This window comes from Salvelinus sp. IW2-2015, linkage group LG18 (genome assembly GCF_002910315.2).
Source record: "Salvelinus sp. IW2-2015 linkage group LG18, ASM291031v2, whole genome shotgun sequence".
Taxonomy (NCBI): domain Eukaryota; kingdom Metazoa; phylum Chordata; class Actinopteri; order Salmoniformes; family Salmonidae; genus Salvelinus; species Salvelinus sp. IW2-2015.
In genome coordinates, this window is record NC_036858.1 from 25,691,787 (window position 1) to 25,717,422 (window position 25,636).

Sequence of the window (25,636 nt, forward strand, 5' to 3'; positions counted from 1 at the left end):
CTTTGTGTATTCAGGACATGAAGTTAATTTTGCCACATATAACAGTTCTTTTTTTGAATAATATTTATTCTGTACAGGTTTCGTTTTCACTCTCATTTAGGTTAGTATTGTGGGGTAACTACAATGTTGTTGATCCATCCTCAGTTCTATTGCAGCCATTAAACAACTTTTTTTTCAAGTCACCATTGGCCTCATGGTTAAATCCCTGAGCYGTTTTAACAGAGTTAGGAAGGATGTCTGTATCTTTGTATTGATAGAAAATCCAAAGTGTAATTAACTTCTTATGGCTGGGGGCAGTATTGAGTAGCTTGGATGAAAAGCGTTCCCAAAGTAAACTGCCTGCTACTCAGGCCCAGAAGCTAGGATATGCATATTATTAGTAGATTTGGATAGAAAACACTGAAGTTGAATGATGTCTGAGTACAACAGAACTTATTTGGCAGGCAAAACCCCGAGGACAAACCATCCAGGACTTTTTGTTGTTGTTGAGGTCACTCTTTTCAATGGGTTTTCTATGTGGATCTAGATTTCTAAGGCACGTGCTTGCAGTTCCTATCGCTTCCACTAGATGTCAACAGTCTTTAGAAATTGGTTGATGTTTTTCCTTTGAGAAATGAAGTAGGGCTGTTCAGAACGAGGGTCGAGTCTAGTGTACTGTTGTGGTTGGGGCGCACGACCTGAAAGCTCGCTCTACTTTGTTTTTATCCGCTATTGAACCCAGTTTATCCCATCTTAAATTGTATTGATTATTTACGTTAAAAAATAACATCCCTCTGTTTGGACAAAGATTACAGGTACCTTAGATATTTTGTAGTCATGTTGCGCGAGTTGGAACGAGTGTTTTTCTGGATCAAACGCGCCAAATAAATGGACATTTTGGAGATATAACAACGGAATTAATCAAACAAAAGGACCATTTGTGATGTTTATGGGACATATTGGAGTGCCAACAGAAGAAACTCTTCAAAAGGTAAGGCATTAATTATATCGTTATTTCAGAGTTTTGTGTCACGCCTGGCGGGATGAAATATGATTGTCTGTGTTTGTTTGATGGAGTGCTGTCCTCAGATAATCGCATGGTTTGCTTTCGCCGTAAAGCCTTTTTGAAATCTGACACCGTGGCTGGATTAACAAGAAGTTAAGCTTTATTTTTGACATATTGCAAGTGTATTTTCAAGAATGTTAAATACACTGCTCAAAAAAATAAAGGGAACACTAAAATAACACATCCTAGATCTGAATGAATTAACTATTCTTATTAAATACTTTTTTCTTTACATAGTTGAATGTGCTGACAACAAAATCACACAAATTATCAATGGAAATCAAATTTATCAACCCATGGAGGTCTGGATTTGGAGTCACACTCAAAATTAAAGTGGAAAACCACACTACAGGCTGATCCAACTTTGATGTAATGTCCTTAAAACAAGTCAAAATGAGGCTCAGTAGTGTGTGTGGCCTCCACGTGCCTGTATGACCTCCCTACAATGCCTGGGCATGCTCCTGATTTTACCCATCTACAAATAGGTGCTCTTCTTTGCGAGGCATTGGAAAACCTCCCTGGTCTTTGTGATTGGGTCTGGAATMCACTGCTTGACTGAGGCACCTTACAGATAATTGTATGAGTGGGTTAAAGAGATGAAGTAATCCTTCAAAAATCATAATAAACACAATTATTGAACATAGAGTCCATGTAACTTCGGCAAATGTTTACTCCGGAACTTATTTATGGTTGCCATAACAAAGAGGTTGAATACTTGACTCAATATGTCAGCTTTAAATTGATAAACATTAAAACATTTCAGAAAATATAATTCCACTTTGACATTATGGGGTATTGTGTGTTGGCAAGTGACACATAATCTCAATTGAATTAATATTTAAATTTAGGCTGTACCAACAAAATGTGTAAAACGTAAAGTGGTTTACATACTTTGAATGGACTGTATTTCGAATATCCGGATATCCGACAAAAATGAATGATACTATTCGAATAGTGACATTATTTCAAACCTCCATCCCTCCTTGTTTGTAACAACTACAAAGACATTGGCAACTTTGTTGTGAAGTTCTGCGTTACAGAATCAAGATGTTTCTATGTTTAGCGGAAACATGTATAAAGTAATGAACCAAAAACAAAACAGACCTAATGACGCACTTAGCTGTTCTATGAGTGGTCTGAGGAAGCTTGTAAATAAGTGCAACTATGCATTTGGTTTGTTAATGTGCCAGCTAGCCACCTATAGCTTGCAAGATCAAGCATCTTGGTTAGAGCAGAGAATCAAAGTGTGAGTACCCTTTTGAGATAGTTACACAACTAGGAGCATGGTTGTCTGTCCATGGAATTCACTTGAGCTTGTTAGCATTTAGCTAGCATCCACTACGGGAATTTGCTATTACTTTGTTAGCATTTGTTCACATTTTTTGGTTAAGAAATAGCGCCCCTTGTGTGCATTTCCGGTAATACCGTATGGTACAGGAACAGTAGGTATGGAAATATGGATACTGTTCAACCCTAATTAGCATCACCTGCAGGATTTGAGGGAACATAATCTTTGCTAGCTCTCCTTGTTTCTATAAACCGTGTTTTACCTAGATCAGCGTAGCTCGTCTTGCAGAACTGTCTCCTTCCTCCGAAGCAGAGGTCAAAGGGGAGTTCGTCAGGCTTGCGGAGCTTGCTGCCGTTCTCGATGGCCGTGAATGCATCCTTCGTATCGTAGTAGGTCACAAACCCATAGTTATCCCTGTCACAGAAATTGAATAGCAAATATTAAACATGCAGGAGACAGAGGGTTGATTCATTATGGCACAAAATGGAAGACATTTTAAAATACAAAGACAAACATTTGCAATGATTAGTGGACAATTCCGGGTAGTCCCGCCCTGTTAGTCGGTTTTCTTCTGCTTGGTGACATGAACACTAGATCGTGTTGAGGTGTGAGTTCTTAAAATAGCCACTGGTGGTTTAGCCTGGTTGTTGCTGTAGCACCTGTAGTTTGGCCTGAGAGACCACGGAGAGGATCAAGCAAGGGTTGGTGTTCTGGGTCTGGGAAGAAAATGAGACTTCAAGTTGTCTTCAGGAAGCACAAAACCGAGTTACTGGCAAACAAAAGGTTTAGCGATGGAAGTGGTAAGACCATGGCTGTGGCGGTCATCAAATTTTGTGACCCGGTAACCGTCATGCAAGTAACTGCTGGTCTTACGGTCATTTACCGTTAATTAACAAACACGTTTAGCATCTCCGGCCTTCCACGCATAGCCTACAAGCATCTAATGCAGACCTTTGGAGCATCTACTTTAAAAAAGTCAAATAAAAACATTCAATATAGCCTAGACCATCACAATAAATCCAGTTTAGGCGGGTCTAAAAAAATAAATGTAGCACATTTTACAAGAACAGAATAGCATATTCTGAGTCATCCTTATGTTAGGCTCTGCTCTTGCTATGCCATGTGACTATGGGCTAACACTAGTTTATTTAGCAGACAAGATTTGCTTATAATTCCCGTGGCATTATTTTATAGTAAGAGTAAAATTGAACATAGCTGAAAAAAATAAAAAGGATATTTTTCTCCAAACGATTTCCCATGGAGATGCTGCTATTCGGTGTTGAGAATTTGAAACAGAACCTCCTATATGCTTAATTTAGAGTTATTTATGGTACTTTGTGACACAAACCTTCTGTTTTGATTTCTAATATATTCTAAGGCTGCATGATGCGACTAATGATGATTTGAAAAAAGTGAAGCCATGCACTCTGCTCCGTTTCTTGTGCAGGCTACACAGACTTCATCAGTCTCATTTGCAATTTGACAAGCACTTCATAATATTCTAACCCATCAGACTATTCTCAATGTAATCTTGTCTTTACTTATGACCTAATGTGTGTAAATAAGTGGAGGCTCCTCAGAGGACAAAATTTCAAACATTTAAAAAGTAAACATTTTTAGATGAAACTGTACTAAATACAATCACATATCACCAAATAATTGATTAAAACACTATTTAAAAAAAAAAAGGTCCTCAGTAGCCTCAACGGGACTGTAGGGTAGCACCATGGTGGAGCCGGAGGACAGCTAGCTTCCGTCCTCCTCTGGGTACATTGACTTCAATACAAAACCTAGGAGGCGCATGGTTCTCACCCCCTTCCATAGAATTACATAGTAATTATGACAGCTTCCAGAGAGGTCCTCCAACCTATCAGAGCTCTTGCAGCATGAACTGACATGTTGTCCACCCAATCAAAGAATGAATCTAGTATAGAAAGCATAAGCTATAGCTAGCTAGAACTACAGTGCATTAAAATGTAGTGAGTAGTTGAGAGAAAGACGATAGTTGAACAGTTTTGAACAAATTAATTTCTTAAAAAATGGAGAAGTGAGAAAGTGTGTGACCCCCGGTTTCACTTAGCTAGCAAATGCAGCTAGCTATTGTCACCTACTCAAACACCCTGCTGAAACAGAGGGATGTTATGTTAGCTAGCTGGCTATGACTATCCAACGCAACACTGGAACTCTTCCAAGTCAAGGTCAGCTTTTGGTTTTACAAATGTATTGCCACTGAGGCCCGCAGGTGTAACTGCTTACTAGCATTACTGCATGATTGTAGCAGGTTTAGTAACGCATTAGTTCTATTAGCTATGCTGACTGAGGTTACGTTAGCAAATATGGTGACAACGATGTAGGCTGTGTGTAGCGGTTTGGCTTGTGACACAGCTGATGTGTTGTGTATTGAAGTCCACAAGCAAAGGGAAGAGGTACAGCGCATAGATGCGAGAAGGAATAATACGTGGCTGCTATGAAAGTTCACTGTGCTTTCGCGTGATCAGGGGTGTATTCATTACACGGATTCTGTTAAAAAAAAACATTTCTTAAACGGAAGCAAACGGAACAAAACAGGGTTAAACACCTGAATTTGTCCAACAAATACTCATTTGCAACTGTTGGACTAATGAATACAGCCTATATTAGCTAGATGCAGGCAAGAGTGTGCAAGGCGGTATTGAATGACATCGTCTGTCACCTCAAATTTGTTGTAGCAACCTGATGGGTATAGGGAAAATTTGAGTAGCCTAAACCTATCGCTGTTACATTGAACTGGGTGAATGGAATTTGAATAACAGTCATCCAATAGGTTGTTAATAGAAATAAGGCCATACTCATGAGAAACAAATCGTCCTCTTAAAACGTCACTGACCACCACTGGTGCAATTATTTCTTATTTAGAATGGGCCACAAAAAAGAAAGTAATCTGTAGCCTGCACTCAAATAGCGAATATGTGCGGTTATGTTTTTAATATGCCAGATAGGCTTCACCGGTTGTAAAGTGGATGAATGTGCTTAATTTAAGGTATTTATCAATAAATATAGCAGGACGAGAAAGCTTGGACCCTCTTATATAGTGAGCAGTCAAAACACTTCACATGCAATTGCGCAATGACTAGCCTTATAAGAACACATTTCACTAGGCTCTGTAGGCTATGGGCTCTCCAGACTATTCAATTTAATCTAGTCTTTACATATACTAAATATTATGTGTGAAATTACATTTGATTTAGAAAATGGGACATTATGCACCTGTCGGAACAACGGCATAGCAAAGACATCCGTATGCACTTGAATAGGGAATGGAGGACGTTTTCCCGCGGTTAATTTTCATTCCAGCTAGGTAGGCTACTCCGGTTGTGCTTAATATTATCAACATTAGGAAAGTTGATAAATAAAATAGGCCTAGTCTATAGAAAGATGATGGAGGCCATCAAAACTGTTCTTACACAATTGCATAGCCTATAGAAATGTTGCACAACATGGGCTTATAGGACCACTTATTTAATTGCATGCATCAACCAGCTATGAGGAGCTGGCTCTCGCTACACAAGAAGTGATCCTATTCCACTCAATCTCAATGCCAGAGCTCTCATGAAATGTTTGATTTTRGATTGCATTTACATTGATGTCAGCGTGATTAGAGGGAAAATAGAGCATTGAGTACCAGGCCATTAACGACTTGCCGTTAGCAAGTTTGGTAGGCTACTAATAGACATCAGAGCGCAGTTTTGGAGAATCCTCGTTACCGTGACTCAACGGTCACGTGGAATTTGACTGCAATCCTGACTCATGACTGCCGGTGTAGAGGTAAAATGGTCACCGTAACAGCCCTAGGTAGGATTCAGACCTGTTCAATAGAACTAGTTTTTAGTTTCAAAATGTTTTCCATATCGTGCCGACAGAACATGAGCCAGGTTCCAGGCATTACTCGTTATTGAAACAAAACATGACTGGTGTTAAAGAGTACTTACCCATGGCCTCTGAAATGTAAAGTGCACTCCTCAATTTCTCCGTACAGAGAGAAGCGTTCCTTCAGCTCTTTATGAGTCATTGTCTCTCGGATTCGCCCTACGTAAACAACCCTACGCTCCTCCTGAGGGGAGAGAGTACGGCATTAGTCAGCTGACAGTTATTGTTCTGCACCATACACACGGTATCAGACAAGGCACTATTGGCTTCAATGTCTGAGAAGGGGCCCTTCTCAGACAAATGCCTATGTCTTCAACTGAAAAGAAGACGCTGCTCTGGGAAACTGAACCCAGAAACACAGAACGTGACCTTGACCCAGTGACCCCCACAGACTGTCCCGTTCTGACTTATCATCAATGGCCAACTTCACTTTAATAGAAATGTACTCACAATGGCTTTATCTGTGAGTCTCTTCCCCACCTCACTGTTTTCTCTAGATTCAGGCCGGTAGCCTGGTCTGAAAGACGGGCTGTGGAAAGAAACGGAATAGGAGACGTGGTCAATGTTATATAACTAAAAATCTGTATCCATGAAGCTAAGTACAGTGCATTCGTAAAGTATTCAGACCCATTCACTTTTTCCAAATGTTGTTACGTTAGTCTTATTCTAAACTGGARCAAATAAAAATCTACACAAAATACCCCATAACAAACCGTTGGCCTGAATGCCAAGCATCAGGTCTGGAGGAAACCAGGCACCACTCATCACCTGGCCAATACCATCCCTAAGGTGAAGTATGGTGGCAGCACCATGCTGTGGGGATGTTTTTCAGTGGCAGGGACTAGTTAGGATCAAGGGAAACATGAACGGAGCAAAGTACAGAGAGATCCTTGATGAAAACATGCTCCAGAGCACTTAGGACTTCCGACTGGGACGAAGGTTCACCTTCCAAAAGGACAATGACCCTAAACACACAGCCAAGACAATGCAGTAGTGGCTTCGGGACAAGTCTCTGAATGTCCCTGAGTGGACCAGCCAGAGTCTGGACTTGAACCCGATCAAAAATCTCTGGAGAGACCTAAAAATAGCTGTACAGCGACGCTCCCCATCCAACCTGACAGACCTTGAGGATCTGCAGAGAAGAATGGGAGAAACTCCCCAAATATAGGTGTGCCAATCGCTGCCAAAGGTGCTTCAACAAAACACTGAGTAAAGGGTCTTAATACTTACGTACATTTTATATTTCATTTTTTATAATTTTGCTAATATTTCTGAAAAACTGTTTTTGCGTTGTCATTATGGGGTACGGGGAAAAACAATTTCATGAATTTTAGAATAAGGCTGTAACGTAACAAAATGTGGAAAGAGTCAAGTGTTCTGAATACTTTACAAATGCACTGTAAATGATGTTATCCTATCCCAAGTATTCAGGAAAACATACACTGATCTGACTGCACTGCATGTATGCATTTTTGGTTAATTTGAACTGACCAATACCATAGGAAAAAAATGTAACTCATGGTTGTTTATGAGGAAAGTGCTTTAATTACCTGCGTTGTCTGCTGCATCTACTCCACGCCCATCTGTGGGGAGAGCGGGAACGGGACCTACTCCATGATCCTGATCGGGAAGAGGAGTAGGAATATCGCCGCCGCCTTGGAAAGCAGGCCAGGGAAGGAGAGGAGGAACGAGAGGAGGAGCAAGAGGAGGAGCAAGAGGAGGAGCAAGAGGAGGAGCAAGAGGAGGAGCAAGAGGAGGAGCAAGAGGAGGAGCAAGAGGAGGAGCAAGAGGAGGCACTGAAGCTACTATCAGAGTGACGAGGCCTGTACCTGGAGGAGAGATGAACGGGAAGGAGAAGGGAATCTGTCAGTAATGTCAGATTAGGATGGACTGGATATCGCCATTAGTCATATTGGTTTAAGCCAATGACATCACCTTTTTGATTGCTATATTGGTAGCAGATGGAGGGGGGGAGATAGAACAAACTATGAAACACATATGGAATAATGTAGTAACCAAAAAAAAGTGTTAAACAAATCAAAACAAAGACACGGCGGTTGTAACCAAAATTCTCAAATTTGGACAGACCAAAAGGACCGATTTCCACCGGTCTAATGTCCATTGATCGTGTTTCTTGGCCGTGTCCTTTAGTAGTGGTTTCTTCACAGCAATTCGACCATGAATGCCTAGCTCACAGTCTCCTCTGTTGATGTTGAGATGTGTCTGTTACTTGAACTCTGTGAAGCATTTATCTGGGCTGCTATTTGAGGCTGGTAACTAATGAACTTGTCCTCTACAGCAGAGTTAACTTTGGGTCTTTCTTTCCTGTGGCAGTCCTCATGAGAGCCAGTTCCATCATAACGCTTGATGGTTTTTGCAACTGCACTTGAAGATTTAAAAGTTCTTGATATTTTCTGGATTGACTGACCTTCATGTCTTAAAGTAATGATGGACTGTCATTTCTCTTTGCTTATTTGAGCTGTTCTTGCCATAATATGGACTTGGTATTTTACCAAATAGGGCCATCTTCTGTATACCACCCCTACCTTGTCACAACACAACTGATTGGCTCAAACACATTAAGGAGAAAATAAATTCCACAAATTAACTTTTAACAAGGCACACCTGTTAATTGAAATGCATTCCAGGTGACTACATCATTAAGCTGGTTGAGAGAATGCCAAGAGTGTGCAAAGCTGTCATCAATGCAAAGGGTGGCTACTTTGAAGAACCTCAAATATATATTTCGATTTTTTAAACACTTTTTTGGTTACTACATGATTCCATATGTGTTATTTCATAGTTTTGATGTCTTCACTATTATTCTACAATGTAGAAAATAGTAAAAATAAAGAAAAATCCTTTTGACTGGTACTGTATTTGTTCAAAACAGATACATCTGTGCTAGAGGTCGACCGATTAGTCGGCATGGCCTATTAATTAGGGCCAATTTAAAGTTTTCATAACAATCGGTAATCAGCCTTTTTGGACACCGATTATGTCCGATTACATTGCAATCCATGAGGAAACTGCGTGGCAGGCTGACCACCTGTTACGTGAGTGCAGCGTCAAAAGGACCCTGTGGCTGCAATGAGCCATGGTAAGTTGCTAGCTAACATTAAACTTATCTTATAAAAAACATTCAATCTTCACATAATCACTAGTTAACTGCACATGGTTGATGATATTACTAGGTTAACTAGCTTGTCCTGCGTTGCATATAATCAACGCGGTGCCTGTTAATTTATCATCAAATCACAGCCTACTTCAACAAACGGGTGATGATTTAACAGAAGCACATTTGTGAAAAAAGCACGTTCGCTGCACATATGTACCTAACCATAAACATCAATACACAGAAGTAAAAATGTTTAAACCTGCATATTTAGTTAAGAAAGTCATGTTAGCAGGCAATATTAACTAGGGAAATTGTGTCATTTCTCTTGCGTTCAGTGCAAGCAGATTCAGGGTATATGCAACAGTTTGGGCCGCCTGGCTCATTGCGAACTGTGTTTCTTCCTAACAAAGACCATATTAATTTGCCAGAATTTTACATAACATTGAAGGTTGTGCAATGTAACAGCAATATTTAGACTTAGGGTTGCCACCCGTTCGGCAAAATACGGAACGGTTCCGTATTTCACTGAAAGAATAATCATTTTGTTTTCTAAATGATATTTTCCGGATTTGACCATATTAATGACCAAAGGCTCGTATTTCTGTGTGTTTATTATAATTAAGTATATGATTTGATATTTGATAGAGCAGTCTGACTGAGTGGTGGTAGGCAGCAGTAGGCTCGTAAGCATTCATTAATTCGAGCAGCTCTTAGCAATGCTTGAAGCACAGCGCTGTTTATCAACTCCCGAGATTAGGCTGGCAATACTAAAGTGCCTATAAGAACATCCAATAGTCATAGGTATATAAAATACAAATGGTATAGAGAGAAATAGTCTACGCGTCATAATTCCTATATTAACTACACCAAAAACTTCTTAACTGGGAATATTGAACCACGAGCTTTCATATGTTCTCATGTTCTGAGCAAGGAACTTAAACGTTAGCTTTTTTTACATGGCACATATTGTACTTTCTTCTCCAACACGTTCTTTTTGCATTATTTAAACCAAATTGAACACGTTTCCTTATTTATTTGAGACTAAACAGATTTTATTTATGTATTATATTAAGTTAAAATAAAAGGGTTCATTCAGTATTGTTGTAATTGTCATTATTACAAATATATATATATAAAAAACGCCCGATTAAAATCGGTGTTGGCTTTTTTGGTCCACCAATAATTGGTATCGGCGTTGAAAATTCATGATCAGTCGACCTCTAATCTGTGCCCATGAACCAGCTTTTTTCCTCACTGAATAGAGATGACTGGGATGAATATGACATTCTCTTTTCCCCTGACAGATATAAGACTCCGTGCCATTAGAGGACACCGCCTTGCCAGGTGACAGGGGGGACAAATAGCTATAAAGACAGAAATAAGCAGGGAGATGAGCATCTCACCTCTTCCTGGGTAGAGAGCGAGATCTAGACTGAGAAGAGGAGTCCGACTCCGAGTCAGTAAAGTCAGGGCTGGAGGAACGGTGGATACTCCTTTTCCTCTTCCTTCCTCGCCTGGGGCTTGGGCTAGGCCTGTGGGAGAAGGTATTATTGTAACTTCGGTAAGACCTCCCTTTCTTGGGACTCCTCTCCAGGGGACCAGCCTGGTCCATCAGCCTGGTGGGAGAGGCATCAGGGGTCTCCAGCACAGAGCTAGTCCTGTCAGTCTTTACATCCAGGGGCTGGGGAACTAGGGGGGCCTGATGGTTCTTCGTACCCAGGGCAGTTGTGAGGGTTTGGAGGGAGGGGGCAGGGATCCTCTGGGGTACCCAGGTAGTGTTGCTGCCAAGTGGCTCAATGGTGATGGCTGCTTGCTGTTTGACATTCCAGCGCTTGCCTGGCTCTCTTGCAATAGCCATGTGTTCCTTCTGAAGGAGGGAGTAGTCGTGGTCTGAAAAGGCCAGGGTGAGAGACACTGGATTGGGGGTGGGAGTTATAGGGGGGCTAGAGGTCTTGCTCCGAAGCTTGTTGGAGTGCAGGGGATGCGCGTCGATCTGGATGGCCTTGGAGGGTGATGGTTTGGGGGCCTCAGTGGCTCGGCTCTTACCAAGGAGGGCAATTGGGACCAGGGGCTTCCACATCTGGTGAGGAGGGGTAGCTGGAGGAGTCAGATCTGGAAAGAGATGGGAACAGAGTAGTCAGCTACTGTTCCATCTGAAGCAGAATACCTCTGACAGCCATTTGAAGGTAGATTTTGAAAGACATTAATGGATATCAAGCATTTTACCAAGAGAAACAGGCAACTTTTCATTACTCCATTGAGTGACAGTGCGATTTAGGTTAGTGGTGTAAACTTCTTCCTTGTTTTTAGTATGTTAGCAGTGTATTATTAGCATTAGCAATGTACAGGGTGATTGGTGTGTGATTAGCATTTGCACTATAAAATTACCATTAGCAGCTAACAGGGTGAACAGTGTGTGTACAGTAGTTCGTACCTGCAGTGCTGGTCAGCTCATGCGCTCGGACTCTCTCCACAGGGGTCCTATCACATGGTTGCGCCACACTACGACAGAAACAAACCTTCAACACACTGCTTTATTGAACATGTACACTTCTAAGAGGAGTCTATGGCGTGGTCCAGAAAACACACAGACGAAGACAGTAGAACATTTTCGAATTGCTGAACAGAAACAAATAGAAAATGGTTGAGCGCTTGGCCCATTGTGGGGTCAGAAGTCAAGGACTTCGGTTTGCGGTAGGTCTTGGCGAAGGCTCTCCATACACACACGCACGTACACATACATACACACCGACCCAGAGCAGCATGGGGCTGTAGGGTAACTCACCTAGAGTTTCCTACAGCTGCTGCTCTACCAGAGACCTCCAGAACACACTGCTCCTCTTTAGCTGGAGAGAGAGGGGGAAGAGAAAGCATGAGTAAAAGCAAGGGATGGAGGAAGGGGGTAGGGTAGCACAGTTACCATTCTCCACCAACAAAACATCATAAGGACTTGTTTCCATGATATCATTTAGATTTTGGGACATCTACATGGAGGTTTCAGCCAGTATGCTAGGCCTGGACTAGTCAGACGTGGTGTCATTACACACACGCCAGTGGAGGGGCCGACAAACACGTCTGGCTCCTTGTTCTAGCTGGGGCCTGTACTTCCAGCCAGAGAAAGGAAGCAGTGCGAGAGTTAAATGGATTTGTGAACAGGGCAGAATTCCAGCAGCTCAGCCGACATGACCACATAGCTGCTGCCCTGACTAAGCTACAGGATTGCTTCGCTAGCACAGACTGGAATATGTTCCGGGATTCATCCGATGGCATTGAGGTGTTTAGCACATCTGTCACCGGCTTCATTAATAAGTGCGTCGACCCCAGAGTGAACGTACGTACCAGAAGCAATGGAAAACAGGCAACACCCGGACTTAGCTAAAGGCTAGAGCTGCCGGTTTCAAGGAGCAGGACACTAATCAGGACACTTATAAGAAATCCCGCCACGACGAGCCATCAAACAGGCAAAGCCTCAATACAGGACAAACATACATGAGAGCACCAGCTGTTCCAGACAACTGTGTGATCACGCTCGCCGTAGCCTATGCGAGTAAGACAAACAGGTTAACATTCACAGGGCCAGATGGATTACCATGACGCGTACTCTGAGCATGTGCTGACCAGTTTGCAATTGTCTTCACTGACATTTTTAAATGTTCCCTGTTCCAAGCAGACCACCATAGTCCATGTGCCAAAGAACACCAAGGTAACCTGTCTAAAGGACTACCTGTAGCCATAAAATGCTGCAAAAGTCTGGTCATGACTCGCATCAACACCATCATCCCAGACACCCTGGACCCACTCCAAATCGTATACTGCCCCAAAAGATCCACAGATGACGCAATCTTTATTGCACTACCACCTGGACAAGAGAAACACCTAAGTGAGAATGCTGTTCATTGACTACAGCTCAGCGTTCAACACCAGTGTCCTCCAAGCTCATCACTAAGCTAAGGACCCTGGGACACCTCCCTCTGCAACTGGATCCTGGACTTCCTGACGGGCCACCATCAGTTGGTGAGGGTAGGCAACAACAGATCTGCCACGCTGACCCTCAACACAGGGGCCCCTCAGGGGTGCATGCTTAGTCCTCTCCTTTACTTCTAGTTCACCAACGACTGCATGGCAGCGCACGACTAAGTGTGCTGAAGACACGTCGTTGGAAGGCCTGATCACCGACAAGGATGAGACCGCCTATAGAGAGTTGGCCAGAGACCTGGCACTGTGGTGCCAAGACAACAACCTCCCCCTTAACGTTAGAAAGATAAAAGGAGCTGATCATGGACTACAAGAAATGAGGGGCCGAGCACGCCAACATTCACAGGTCTGTAGTGGAGCAGGTCAAGAGCTTCAAGTTCCTCAGTGTCGACATCACGAAGGATCAATCATGGCAATGACAATGCCTCGTCCCCATCAAGAGGCTAAAAAGACTTGGCATGGGCCCTCAGATCCTCAAAATGTCCTACAGCTGCACAATTGAGAGCATCTTGACTGACTGCATCACCACTTGGTATGGCAACTGCTTGGGATCTGATCACAAGGCGCTACAGAGGGTAGTGCGTATTGCCCAGATCATCACTGGGGCTGAGCTCCCTGCCATCCAGGACCTCTACACCAGGCGGTGTCAGAGGAAGGCCCTAAAAATTGTCAAAGACCCCAGCCATAGACTGTTCTCTCTACTACCGCATGGCAAGCGGTACCGGAGTGCCAAGTCTAGGACAAAAAGGCTTCTCAACAGTTTTTACCCCCAAGCCATAAGACTCCTGAACAGGTCATCAAATGGCTACCCGGACTATTTGCATTGTGTGCACCCCAACCCCTCTTTTTACGCTGCTGCTACTCTCTGTTTATCATATATGCATAGTCACTTTAACTATAGATTCATGTACATACTACCTCAATTGGGCCGACCAACCAGTGCTCCCGCACATTAGCTAACCGGGCTATCTGCATTGTGTTCCACCCACCACCCCCTCTTTTACGCTACTGCTACTTTCTGTTCATCATATATGCATAGTCACTTTAACCATATCTAAATGTACATACTAACTCAATCAGCCTGACTAACCGGTATCTGTATGTAGCCTCGCTACTTTTATAGCCTGTCTTTTTACTGTCGTTTTATTTCTTTACCTACCTATTGTTCACCTAATACCTTTTTTGCACTATTGGTTAGAGCCTGTAAGTAAGCATTTCACTGTAAGGTCTTCAACTGATGTATTAAGCGCACGTGACAAATAAAATTTGATTCGAAAAATTTATTGAGTGCATGTAAACTTCTGACCCACTGGGAATGTGATGAAAGAAATAAAAGTTGATAAATAATTCTCTACTATTATTCTGACATTCCACATTCTTAAAATAAAGTGGTGATCCTAACTGACCTAAGACAGTGAATTTTTACTAGGATTAAAAGTCAGGAATTGTAAAAAACTAAGTTTAAATGTATTTGGCTACGGTGTATGTAAACTTCCGACTTTAACTGTATCTACCAAAATTACCTTGTAGCCCTGAACATCGACTCGGTACTGGTACACCGTGTATATAGCCAAGTTATTGTTACTCATTGTGTATTTATTATTATTACGCGTCATAACTTCTATTATTTCTTTATTTTCATTCTCTGCATTGTTGGGAAGGGCCCGTAAATAAGCATTTCACTGTTAGTCTACACCCTGTTGTTGACGAATACAATTTGATTTCACTCTCACACATTAAAGTAGTAATGGAAGAAAATGTTACCCCAATTTTCTCCTTGGGGATAACTACATGGGAACAGGTTACTAAAAAGCATAGAGTGTTCTCAAAATCCATCTCCTGAAACAACTATATCCCATGTTTCCAACTTTCACCTCAATGTTTGGACCTGAAAATCAATGCTTTCTAAAATGCCAGAGTGGGCACGTAGCTAGATTAGATAATGTCACCACCATGTTCACGTGCAGAATATACACTCACATAAAACAGTATATGAAGTAACCAACAATGAACTCAATTGCCTTAGTGTGTTGGAATTAAAAACTAGGCTAAAACACAGAAAGGCCTCAACGAATGACATACTGATAACCTACTGAGAATGCTCCTTACATGTGAACAGTTGATAATTGTATGTTTCTACATGACTAGATTTAACCAGGAATCATCACTAAACCGAAGGAAAATGTGGCTCTCAAACCCAAAGTATGAAAGCCCCTCTTTAGATAACTCATGAATATAAAAGACAACACGTCCAGCGCTGCTTCGCAAGCTACTAACCTGCACCAAAACACGTAAGACAATGAGCACGTTCCAGATCGAACTGCAAAGCCAAATGCTTGGGTCAGCCATTGACTTCATAAGGACCTTAAAAGTCTTGGCACTAAATTCCTCCAACCATCTCATCAGTCAATTAAGGCCAGAGGTAGCCCAGCTCTGCAACCCTTCACCCCACCTTTTCATCACACAATCCAGTGAAAGTGATCCTGGGGACAGATTTAGTACAGTACTACTGAACTAGCTGACACACTGAGCTTTTAGCCAATACCAAGTCACACAGATGTTAGCCAACGCTAAGACCATTAAGCCACAAGTATGCCATAGAAGGGTTACATGGATTTTACTTCAGTGGGAAACAGTCAGCCATTTGAAGCAGAATTCCTGGCAGTTTTCTAACAGAAATGCTATTTTTCAGTACTTTGTCATATATGAAATATCGGCAATGCCAAAGAAACATGGAAATGTGAAAGAAATGGGAACTACTGAAGAAATTTGGCAGTCATTTTTTTTWAAACTGTCCCCTACAGCCAGAGAGAACTCGTGTCAATACCTCAGAGTCCATATCACTCACCTTGTGTCTCTTCAAACTGCTCCAGCAGGCTGGTGAGGTCTGCAGCTTCAATACCTGTGAGAGAGAACAACCACTCACTACTATACCAATAAACCACAACAACTAAAGCCAGGAGAAAACACTTTACATGTTTGTAATTGCTCTACGGAAGTGGCAAATCTAACATCCAAGCAACCAGAGACTCAGTAGTAAGTTCAGTATATCCCCTCACCGATTTCACTGGTGAAGGCCTCCATCAGCTCCTGAGTAGGACTCCTGGCTTTGGGGGCCTCCTGGGCTGGAGAACACATCACTGGAGGTTTGAAGGCCTGGGCGTTGGAGGGCTTGGCTAGGGTAGACACAGGAGTGATGGTAGGTAGCTCAGGCACCCTAGGCTGGGGCATAGCAACTACTCCCTTCTGGAGATTAGTAGACACCTTCAGAGCAGCAGCAGGGGTAGGTTTCTGTACACAAACAGCAGCAGTGTTGGGGTTTAAAGTTCTCTTGGGTACAATAGTAGCGACGGGGGTGGGTTTTTGGGGTATAGGAGCAATTAAGGTGGACCTGTGGGCATCTGTAGTGGTTTTAGAAGAGGCTCCACTGGAGCTCTGAGATTTGATAAGGGCCACAGGCTTCAAGGAGGGTAGCTGAGACTGGCGCAGGGGGTTTGAGAGTGCAGGCTGGGGGGCCTGGGGTATACAACACTTCACAGAAAGGGTCTGGGCCTTGGTAGAGGGGGTTTGGGATGGTATCACCTTCACAGTACTGGATGCAGGCATAGCGGAGATTAGGGGCTGGAGTTGGCTAGCTTTAGATGACTGTGGAGTAGGAATAGCCGCTTGCTGGGGAGGGGTGGTAAGGGCCGCATTTTCAATAGCAACTTTGCTAGAGGAATATGACTTGGAGGCCTGCATGTAAGCAGGAGGCACCAGCAGGGCTTCAGGTGTAGGAGGTGCTCCTGGTCCCATGGGCTGCCAGGCTGCTTTCACTTCATCCACCTCATTCTTCCCCGGGGAGGGGTGGGGGCCTCTGGAGGAGGGGGTGGGGAGGCAGGGGATGGGGGGCAGCTCTGTAGGGGCCTCAAGGAGGATGGGCCACTTGACGCTCTGGTCCTCCAGTCTCTCTAGGGGGGCAAGTTTCTTCTGCTGGCGCAGCAGCCGGTACTGCTGGAGGGACAGGGGCTTGGGTTTGGGTTCAATAGCCTGAGGGGGGATCGCCTGGTGGGCCACTAGAGGGGCAATGTTGGGCTGCATCGTTGGCTGAGGGGCCACTGATACAGGGTTGGCACTGGGAAGGTTGATTGTCATTGACTGGGGGGCTTCCATCAACTGGTGGGCAGTTGGGTTAGCTGTAGAAGCTGGGGGGCCTTGAGGCTTCCCGCAGGCTGTGGTTGGTTGGGAGACCTTCTCGGGGGTCATAGTCATTGGCAACAGGTCAGAGGCGGGCATGACCTTAATGCTGGGTTGTTTGGGAAGTACTAGGGTGGTGACTTCCACATGTTTTTCGGCGGTATGTGTCGCTCTCGTCTTGTGTTTTGGCGCCTCGGGGGCGGCCGTAGAAATGGCGGAAGTTAACGACTTGTTATTGTCCTTTTTCTTCGGTTTGGCTATCTCCTTGACAGGCTCGCAGGGCGAGGATTCCTGGGCTGCTCTCCTCAGGACCCTCCTCTCTGCCTGGTCAGGTTCAGGTGTGACTTCGGGAGGTGAATTCTCCATTTTGTTTTTCCGTTTCCTTTTCCTTCGAGACGGACATCTCTCTGCAGTCTCCTCCTTTGGTCTCCTGTTGATGACCTTCTCACCCCTTGCCTCTGACCTCAGGGTCACCGCGGGGTCAGAAGGGCCAGCCACCTCTGCTGGGTCATCCCCAATTACGACATCATCATTCGCAGACTCTTGTGTCTCCAAAATGGCGGCCTCCAAAACTTCATCTGGAACCCTCTGCTCCGCTTCGGATGAGTCTTCTACTCCAGGCAAGGAGAAAGAGGGATGACAGAGGGAGAGGCCCATATCTGGGAGGGCAAATATAGATTCTCGATGCACTCCCTGGTCCACCACCTCCAGCAGTATCCTTTTCTCTGCCAGCATCTGTTCTTCCCCTTCCCCATTCTCCATGCACACGGCCATGCAGTAAGGGTGCATGTGTCTGACCAGCTCTCCTAGACTCACTGACATGCTCTCTCCATCCTCGCCCTCTTCCTCCATGTGCTGCTCCAGAGCCAGCGGGAGAGGCAGATTCAGGCCATCCCAGTTCAGGAGATCTTGCTCTCCATCCTCTTCCTCCTCTCCGTCACTCCTCTGGACAGACTTCTGTGTCCTGGGGAGACTCTAGATAGAGAGGGGAAACATCTGGTCAACGTCTGGGGCTTTCTCCATTCAGCTTGGAGGTTTAAAATGTCTGGACCACCTGTATATGCAGACTTTCTCACCGGCTACACCATTTGTTGTGTCTGCACTTTAAAGCAATAATTATTTGAATGAAGACTTGAAGATTTCATATGTACGTGTCAATATGAAAATACCAAAATAACTAAAGTGATACAGTCTAATGCATTTACAACTGGGATGTAATGAAAGCAGATGAACTACCTTTCCTGTGGAGAACTGTCGTGTGTTGCAGAGTGTCTCTCTCTCTGGAGGCGAGCGGGACAAGCACAGCAGTCTCCTCAGCTACGATATGAGAAGAAACAAACATTACAATCACACATAGGACAAACTCAACATCAACAGTGAATCAAGAACACAGTTTAAGCACAAAAAGTTGTCATTAATTCCAGTTGCCTATTCGGTTAGACAGCCTTGCTTCTTAAAGATGGGTCTATCTTAGCCTCCACTAGATTATACTTAGTGTCCATTCAACCAAGTGACTAAGACATATGCACTACTACATGGCATATCCAAATTATAAAGCCTAAAGAAATGCTACTCCTCAGTGAGCTAATTATCTTGTTTTGAAAACGAGAACTGCAACAAAGATGCCAGGAGGAAAAAAACACTAAGAAATCAAAAAGACAGCAGTGGCAGCTGTACAGATGAAGCCCATTGGATTTGTTAACTTCTCAAACATGGCAGAAAGCCAACACAATATGATGTTCAGTCACCTTATTAATTCAGCCACTTACTTAGATAACTAGCAAGTTAAACTTATTTTTCCACGCAGGAAAATAAGATAAAAGCATAAGAAATACACTACATATGCACAAAACTATGTGGACACCCCTTCAAATGAGTGGATTCGCCTATTTCAGCCACACCCGCCAACAGGTGCACACAGCCATGCAATCTCCATAGACAAACATTGGCAGTAGAATGGCCGTACTGTAGAGCTTAGTGACTTTGAACACCGTACCATCATAGGATGCCACCTTTCCAACAACTAATTTTGTCAAATTTCTGCCCTGGTCAAATGTAAATGTTATTGTGACGTGGAAACAACTAAGAGCAACAATGGTTCAGCAGCGAAGTGGTAGGCCACACAAGCTCACAGAACGGGACCGCCTTGTGCTGAAGCGTGTAAAACACGTGTAGTGTCTCAGCTGTTACAGGGAACGATGGTAAGCTTCATAATGTGACAGGTGAAATGAAGATCGGAGTCTGCTTTATCTTCTAACATATTGCACAAGTTGACTGCTGGAATTTACTTCAGTAGCTACAAATATTACAATGTATAGAAACGGTATTGAAAAACCACCCTGGGGCTAGTTCCATATACCCCAGTATACTCCCCAAGCCTTGTGCAAGCTCTGCTTGCACGTTGGCCAGGACCAGCTGGGAACTCACAGGGGTGTGTTCCCTGACCTGATAATAGTTCAGAGTCGGGCAATATGTCAAACAGGGATAAGGTCACAGTTCGTATGTGTATGGTGTCTATTAGGACTCACCGGAGAGTGTTCCCGATATTTCTGGCCAGACAGTAGGTCCGAGTCTGGCAGTGTGTCAAAGTGGGAAAGGTTCTCATTGTCCACGTTATCCAGGATCTCCGTCAAAGCTGTGAGCAGCGTAGCCTGGTTCACCTCATCAAGTCCAAATTTATTCTGAGAAAAATCATGTTTTTTGGGGGGTGTTACATTTCACACAATTCAGCAAAGTAACTATTGTAGTTACCAAAAAGTAAAATTACTACCTAAATGTGTCTCTGGTCTGAAGTAAAGAACTGTACTATATAGGAAACAGGGTATGGTTTGACCTTTGTCCTTGGGGCCTTACCTCTCCTGAGGGTGTGTCCTCAAAGATGGACAGTATGGAGGGGTCCAGACAGCAGTGGAGGGCCTCCAGAGCCTCTCCTGTCTCCAGCTCCAGTCTGGCCACGCTTTCACTGGACAGGCCCCKATGGAGATTCACCACCTGATGGGGAGGGGGGGATTGGGTCAGTAAGCCCGGAGACAGTCGAACGATCAAAAAATCCCCCCAAGCACCTAGGCAAGTCGTGTCTAAGTCATATTTGAAGTACTGTTTAATAAATATATCCAGTAGTTATTTATAGCTTCATCTTGCTATTTGATAGGCTGGGTGGTATTTATTTTTCGCTGTATTACTTTAACCATGCTTCATTCCTCTCAAACCTACACATGGAGAGAGGGCCTACCTACACACTAGCAGACGATGGAGTCCGTTAGGGCTAGTTAGGCTGGATGTTAACTGTTAACCTCTTGACGCCAGGGGTCAGTTTTTTTTTGTTTTTTTATAATAATGTTTCCAAGGTAAACTGACTATTTCTCAGGTCCAGATCGTAGAATATGCATATAATTTACAGATTAGGATAGAAAACACTCCAAAGTTTCCAAAACTGTCTGTGAGTATAACAAAACTGATTCTGCAGGCGAAAACCTGAGAAAATCTAACCCGGAAGTGATTTTTTATTTTTTATCTGTGTTTCCTGGCCCGTCTTTCTTCCATTTAAAGGGGTATCAACCAGATTCCTTTTCGAATGGCTTCCTCAGGCTGTGACCAGGCTTTAGACAAAGTTTCTGGCTTTTTTTTGAAAAATGAGCGAGATTTTTCAAAACTAGTCAGGTGTCCTCTGATTAGGTCCTGCGCGCGAGAGGGTAGCTCTCCATTTTATTTTTCGCTCTTATTGAATAGGTTACGGTCCGGTTGAAATATTATTGATTATGTTTGTTAAAAACAACCTGAGGATTGATTATAAAAAACATTTGACATGTTTCTACGACCATTACGGATACTTTTTGGAATTTTCGTCAAACGGAACGAGGCTTTGGTTTTCTGAACATAACCTCCATTTGGAGGCGTTTTTTTGTTATAAAAGTAATATTTATCGAACAAAAAGAACATTTATTGTGTAACTGGGAGTCTCGTGAGTGCAAACATCCGAAGATTATCAAAGGTAAGCGATTAAATTAATTGCTTTTCTGACTTTCTTGACCATGCTAATTTGGGGCTAGCTGTTCTAGCATTGATTGATACACTCACAAAAGCTTGGATTACTTTCGCTGTAAAGCATATTTTCAAAATCTGACACGGTAGGTGGATTAACAACAAGCTAAGCTGTGTTTTGGTATATTTCACTTGTGATTGCATGATTATAAATATTTAGTCATATTTTGCGCCCTGCAATTCAGCGGTTGTTTAGGAAAATGATCCCGTAAAAGGGATCCGTAGCGCAGATTTGTTAATCTTTAAAATTGATTAGCTGCCGAAAATACATTTTACCGGTCATTCTTATCAGTCTATAGGTCAATTTGCATAATTTTGTGGAATTGAAATTGACGCATGCATTTTTGTTAGTTGTCACGCATCTTATTTATCACACGCGCACAGCATACAGAGCATAGTTTGCGGAACAAAATGGCCCATCACCTGTCAGACAGTGTGAGAGCAGCTCCTCAAAAAGCTAGTACTGGAGTGTAATGATAAAATAATTATTTGATGAAACATTAAAATAGGGGCCTTACTGTTACTGCCATTAGACCATAGAAACGCAGTGAAAGAAAAGCAGCCAACAAGTGCCCAGCATATTTGGGAACTCTTCCAAGACTGTTGGAAAAGCATTCCAGGTGAAGCTGGTTGAGAGAATTTCAAGAGTGTGCAAAGCTGTCAAGGCAAAGGGTGGCTACTTTGAAGAATCTAAAATATATTGATTTGTTTAACCCTTTTTGGGTTACTACATGATTCCATGTGTTATTTCATAGTGTTGAGGTCTTCACTTATTCTACAATGTTGAATATAGTAAGAATTGAAATATTAAAAAAACCTGGAATGAGTAAGCGTCCAAACTTTTCACTGTTACTGTACATGTTTGTGAATCTCACCTTCATAATAGTTTGTTGGACAAACAGTTCGGACACTAGATGTTTTATTGAGAATACCGATTTTTGGGATGTCTCACGGTCTGAAACACCGCTGTTGCTCTCCCACCTTTCACTGCAGATGCAGAAGGCCAATATTGACGGACAGACCCAACCAATGTATAATAAATAATAAAAATAAACGTTTTTTAATTAGGATTTTTTATTATAGTAATTAAATTTCTGTGGGGCAGCGGAAATTGACTCGAGGAATAACCAGCATTTCTCTCCTGTTGCCTTGGTTTTCATAAACTTTCATTGTCCAGAAGCCCAAAGGCACAATCCTTGTCATATTAGCAACCCATCCTTGTTGTTTCTATCAAGACTCCCCCATCTAAATTTCTAAAGGAGATCTTCATATCGGTCACATGCATGTACCACTGGCATTTGATGCGCTGTTTAGAAGTGGGTACCTGCTAAAAGCATTTTGGAAAAAGCTGCTTCATTAGAGCAGTTGCATGTTCAATAATAGGCTATAGCCTTTTGACTGTACAACAATATGAAACAATAGCAAGCCTGTTTTCATTAAGCTCTTAATGAAACATGTAAGTTACTTGCATAGTATTTTCTGTTGGTCACGTTTTTTTTATACCATATGGCAAAAATTTGACTGTCGACCCGTTAGAGGTTCCGCAGTAAAATTGACCAAAATTAAGCTGAATCGGTGGGTGCAGGCCAGGACAAACAAACTCCACCCCTCAACAAATATGAGCCTGAGGGGAGCATTCGGACGCAAATTACCAACTGCCCACAGAATGTGAAGTAAAGGTATACAAAATAATGACAGCGAAATCCAGATGGTGTGCGAGGGGGCGGCTATAAAACCTGTGATGCGGAGAACACGGACGTTAACACGGAATCCAAACAACCATATGCGAACTTCGTAGGGAATCAACTTAATGTATTGACAATTAATTAGCCCAAGTTTATCATAAGACATGAACAGAATGCATCAATGTTTCGTATTTCCTGCAACCTTCTGAAGAGGCACGGTGAATTCCACATCGGTGTGCGCGCGCCGAGTTGTCGGACAACACGAGTTTCGTAACCGGTATGGCCAATATTCCTGATACAGAAAGTACGTTGACGTTAATCGTAATTATCCATGATCCGGAAAAAAAGTATAATTTCAGGTGTCCGCACACATCTTTCAATCAAGCGCGAGGTGCTACGTGATCTAAATAAATTAAATGGATAGCTTGCCTGTCTGTAAAGATAAGTGCGCTCGCTCTACGTTGATCCTGCTACTCTGATTTGGATGGAGCAACGCTGTATTACTCCATCCACCCGTCTCTTCATAATTCCACCCGATCACTTTTCCTCTCATGTTCCAGTCTGATCAGTTAGATTCCTGTTGCCTCCTGTTAGTCTGCTACTGCGATAAATCAAATGGCAAGGACGTTTGATAGCCTAGCAAGCTATCCAAGTGCATAATATCTAACAAGCGGGGTGAGATGACCAGCCGATGCGCATTCTGACTAGTGACAACAAACTTGTTGAAATGACATAAGCAAGCCAACAACAATCAACTTTTCTAAATACATAGATCGTTCAAGGATAAGCAAAGGCTGGAAGTAGTTACGCGACATTTCTAAGACAATCGAATTAGAGCAATATTAATGTATCTTGCTAGCCTGCCATCTAACCAGCAAAAATGCTAGGGGAAACATACAGTGACAACTATAATGCGACAGCTTTACGGTCAGTGTTGGCAGGTCGGATAACAAATTACAGTGGCAGAATAAGTATCATTAATTAACAGTAGGCTTAGTATAGCCCTTTGGACACCAAGGAACTTGCAACTCTCGACCCGCTCCACTTCAGTCCCGTCGATGTTAGTGTCCACATCACCAACAAACTCATGGTCCAAACACAGTATCAAGCATCGATCATCTATGTAACCCACATGTCATTATGTGCACCATTGAACTGGACCCTGCCCAGAAGGACATGTTGCTACCACGTACGTTGCCCCAAGAGATCTCCTTCCTAATTATCACGTTTTGCACTGCAACAAACCGGGCTCCGCTATCGCAGACGCAGGGTACCTCGTGGAATCTAGACAGGCAGTATTGTAAACACACATGTGCTAATAATACCGCAAATATATTTTTGTAGTCTGAAATGTAGACAATGACAATGGTATTCTGGTTTCTGAGTTGAATGAGTAAATGTATAGCTGTTTGAATCCGTCAATATGTGATGCATTCCCCACCACGTGTTTCTCATAAATAAGCATGGCAGAGGAATTTTTTATTTAAAACTATTATAATCATATACAACTGCAGGTAATTAGAAATGTGTTGCCAATCACTCAAGGTGGTGCCAACATATGTATTTATAAAAAAAAAAAAAAATCCTGCATGTTTTCACCTCAGTGTAGCCAGGGATTTCACTAATTTTAACACATCAAGCTCGAGTTACCTGCAGCCAACTGTAAAATAACGTAACCGGTATTGGCATTGTTGTACATTACATATTGTTACTAGTTATTAACAATACTTCTAATAACGAGAACGCAGTCTAATTTAGCGTTTTACAACGGCATGCATTTAGAACCACGTGTAAATTACTCCGACTCGAGACTGAATTTGAAGAGGCACAGGCTAAAGAAACATCTATCAGCATGAAGCATATAGATAGATATTATAGGTTCATTAAAATCAGCACATTTGGTTAAATTATGTCATTGCCAGACATTGACTTTCACGATGTTTTACAGACTTTCAACTAACTGTCAATGGCCTCATCTCGGACGAACAAACTGGACATCTCCCAATTTATAGCTAACGTTACAGTAGCTAGCTAAAACCACTTGTCCAAGTGGTTTTACGTTGGCTATATTTGTACATTAAAGAACGGCCATTGGATAACTAGACTATATAAAATCATCCACTTTAGTTTGACCGAGGCAGTTAGTAAACAATGAAATCCAAAAGACTTGAGTTCAACACATTTAAAGCCAAAAATCACGTTGTCTATCTAACCGTTAGCTAACTAACGTTACACATCCAGGCTAGCAATAGATTAGTTAGCCAGCAGGCAACTTCACATACTGTTTTGGATGCTACCTAGTCACTACAGCAGTTAAAGAAAACACAAATAATCGATCTACTTATCAAGGGATTAGATGTAATCAGTATTCTCCAACCGGCTGCTAATAATCAACCATGCCA

At 42.7% G+C, this 25,636-nt stretch overlaps 1 protein-coding gene across 2 annotated transcripts in view; it reads right to left on the reverse strand.

Moving 5' to 3' along the window:
- LOC111978040 (peroxisome proliferator-activated receptor gamma coactivator-related protein 1) overlaps window positions 1-25,636 on the reverse strand; it is a 144,986-nt gene that overhangs the window by 118,558 nt on the left and 792 nt on the right. For both annotated transcript variants that reach the window (XR_011481428.1, XM_024007802.3), the window contains exons 2-13: window positions 20,362-20,499; window positions 20,037-20,189; window positions 18,745-18,825; window positions 16,392-18,483; window positions 16,181-16,234; window positions 12,143-12,203; window positions 11,792-11,859; window positions 10,761-11,469; window positions 7,790-8,068; window positions 6,690-6,768; window positions 6,302-6,423; window positions 2,596-2,747 (exon numbers count right to left, since the gene is read on the reverse strand). Coding sequence is in view for 1 of the 2 variants with exons in the window: in XM_024007802.3 (XP_023863570.1) it covers window positions 2,596-2,747; window positions 6,302-6,423; window positions 6,690-6,768; window positions 7,790-8,068; window positions 10,761-11,469; window positions 11,792-11,859; window positions 12,143-12,203; window positions 16,181-16,234; window positions 16,392-18,483; window positions 18,745-18,825; window positions 20,037-20,189; window positions 20,362-20,499 (3,988 nt within the window). In the remaining variant the exon portion in view is untranslated. The remainder of the gene's footprint in view (window positions 1-2,595; window positions 2,748-6,301; window positions 6,424-6,689; window positions 6,769-7,789; window positions 8,069-10,760; window positions 11,470-11,791; window positions 11,860-12,142; window positions 12,204-16,180; window positions 16,235-16,391; window positions 18,484-18,744; window positions 18,826-20,036; window positions 20,190-20,361; window positions 20,500-25,636) is intronic.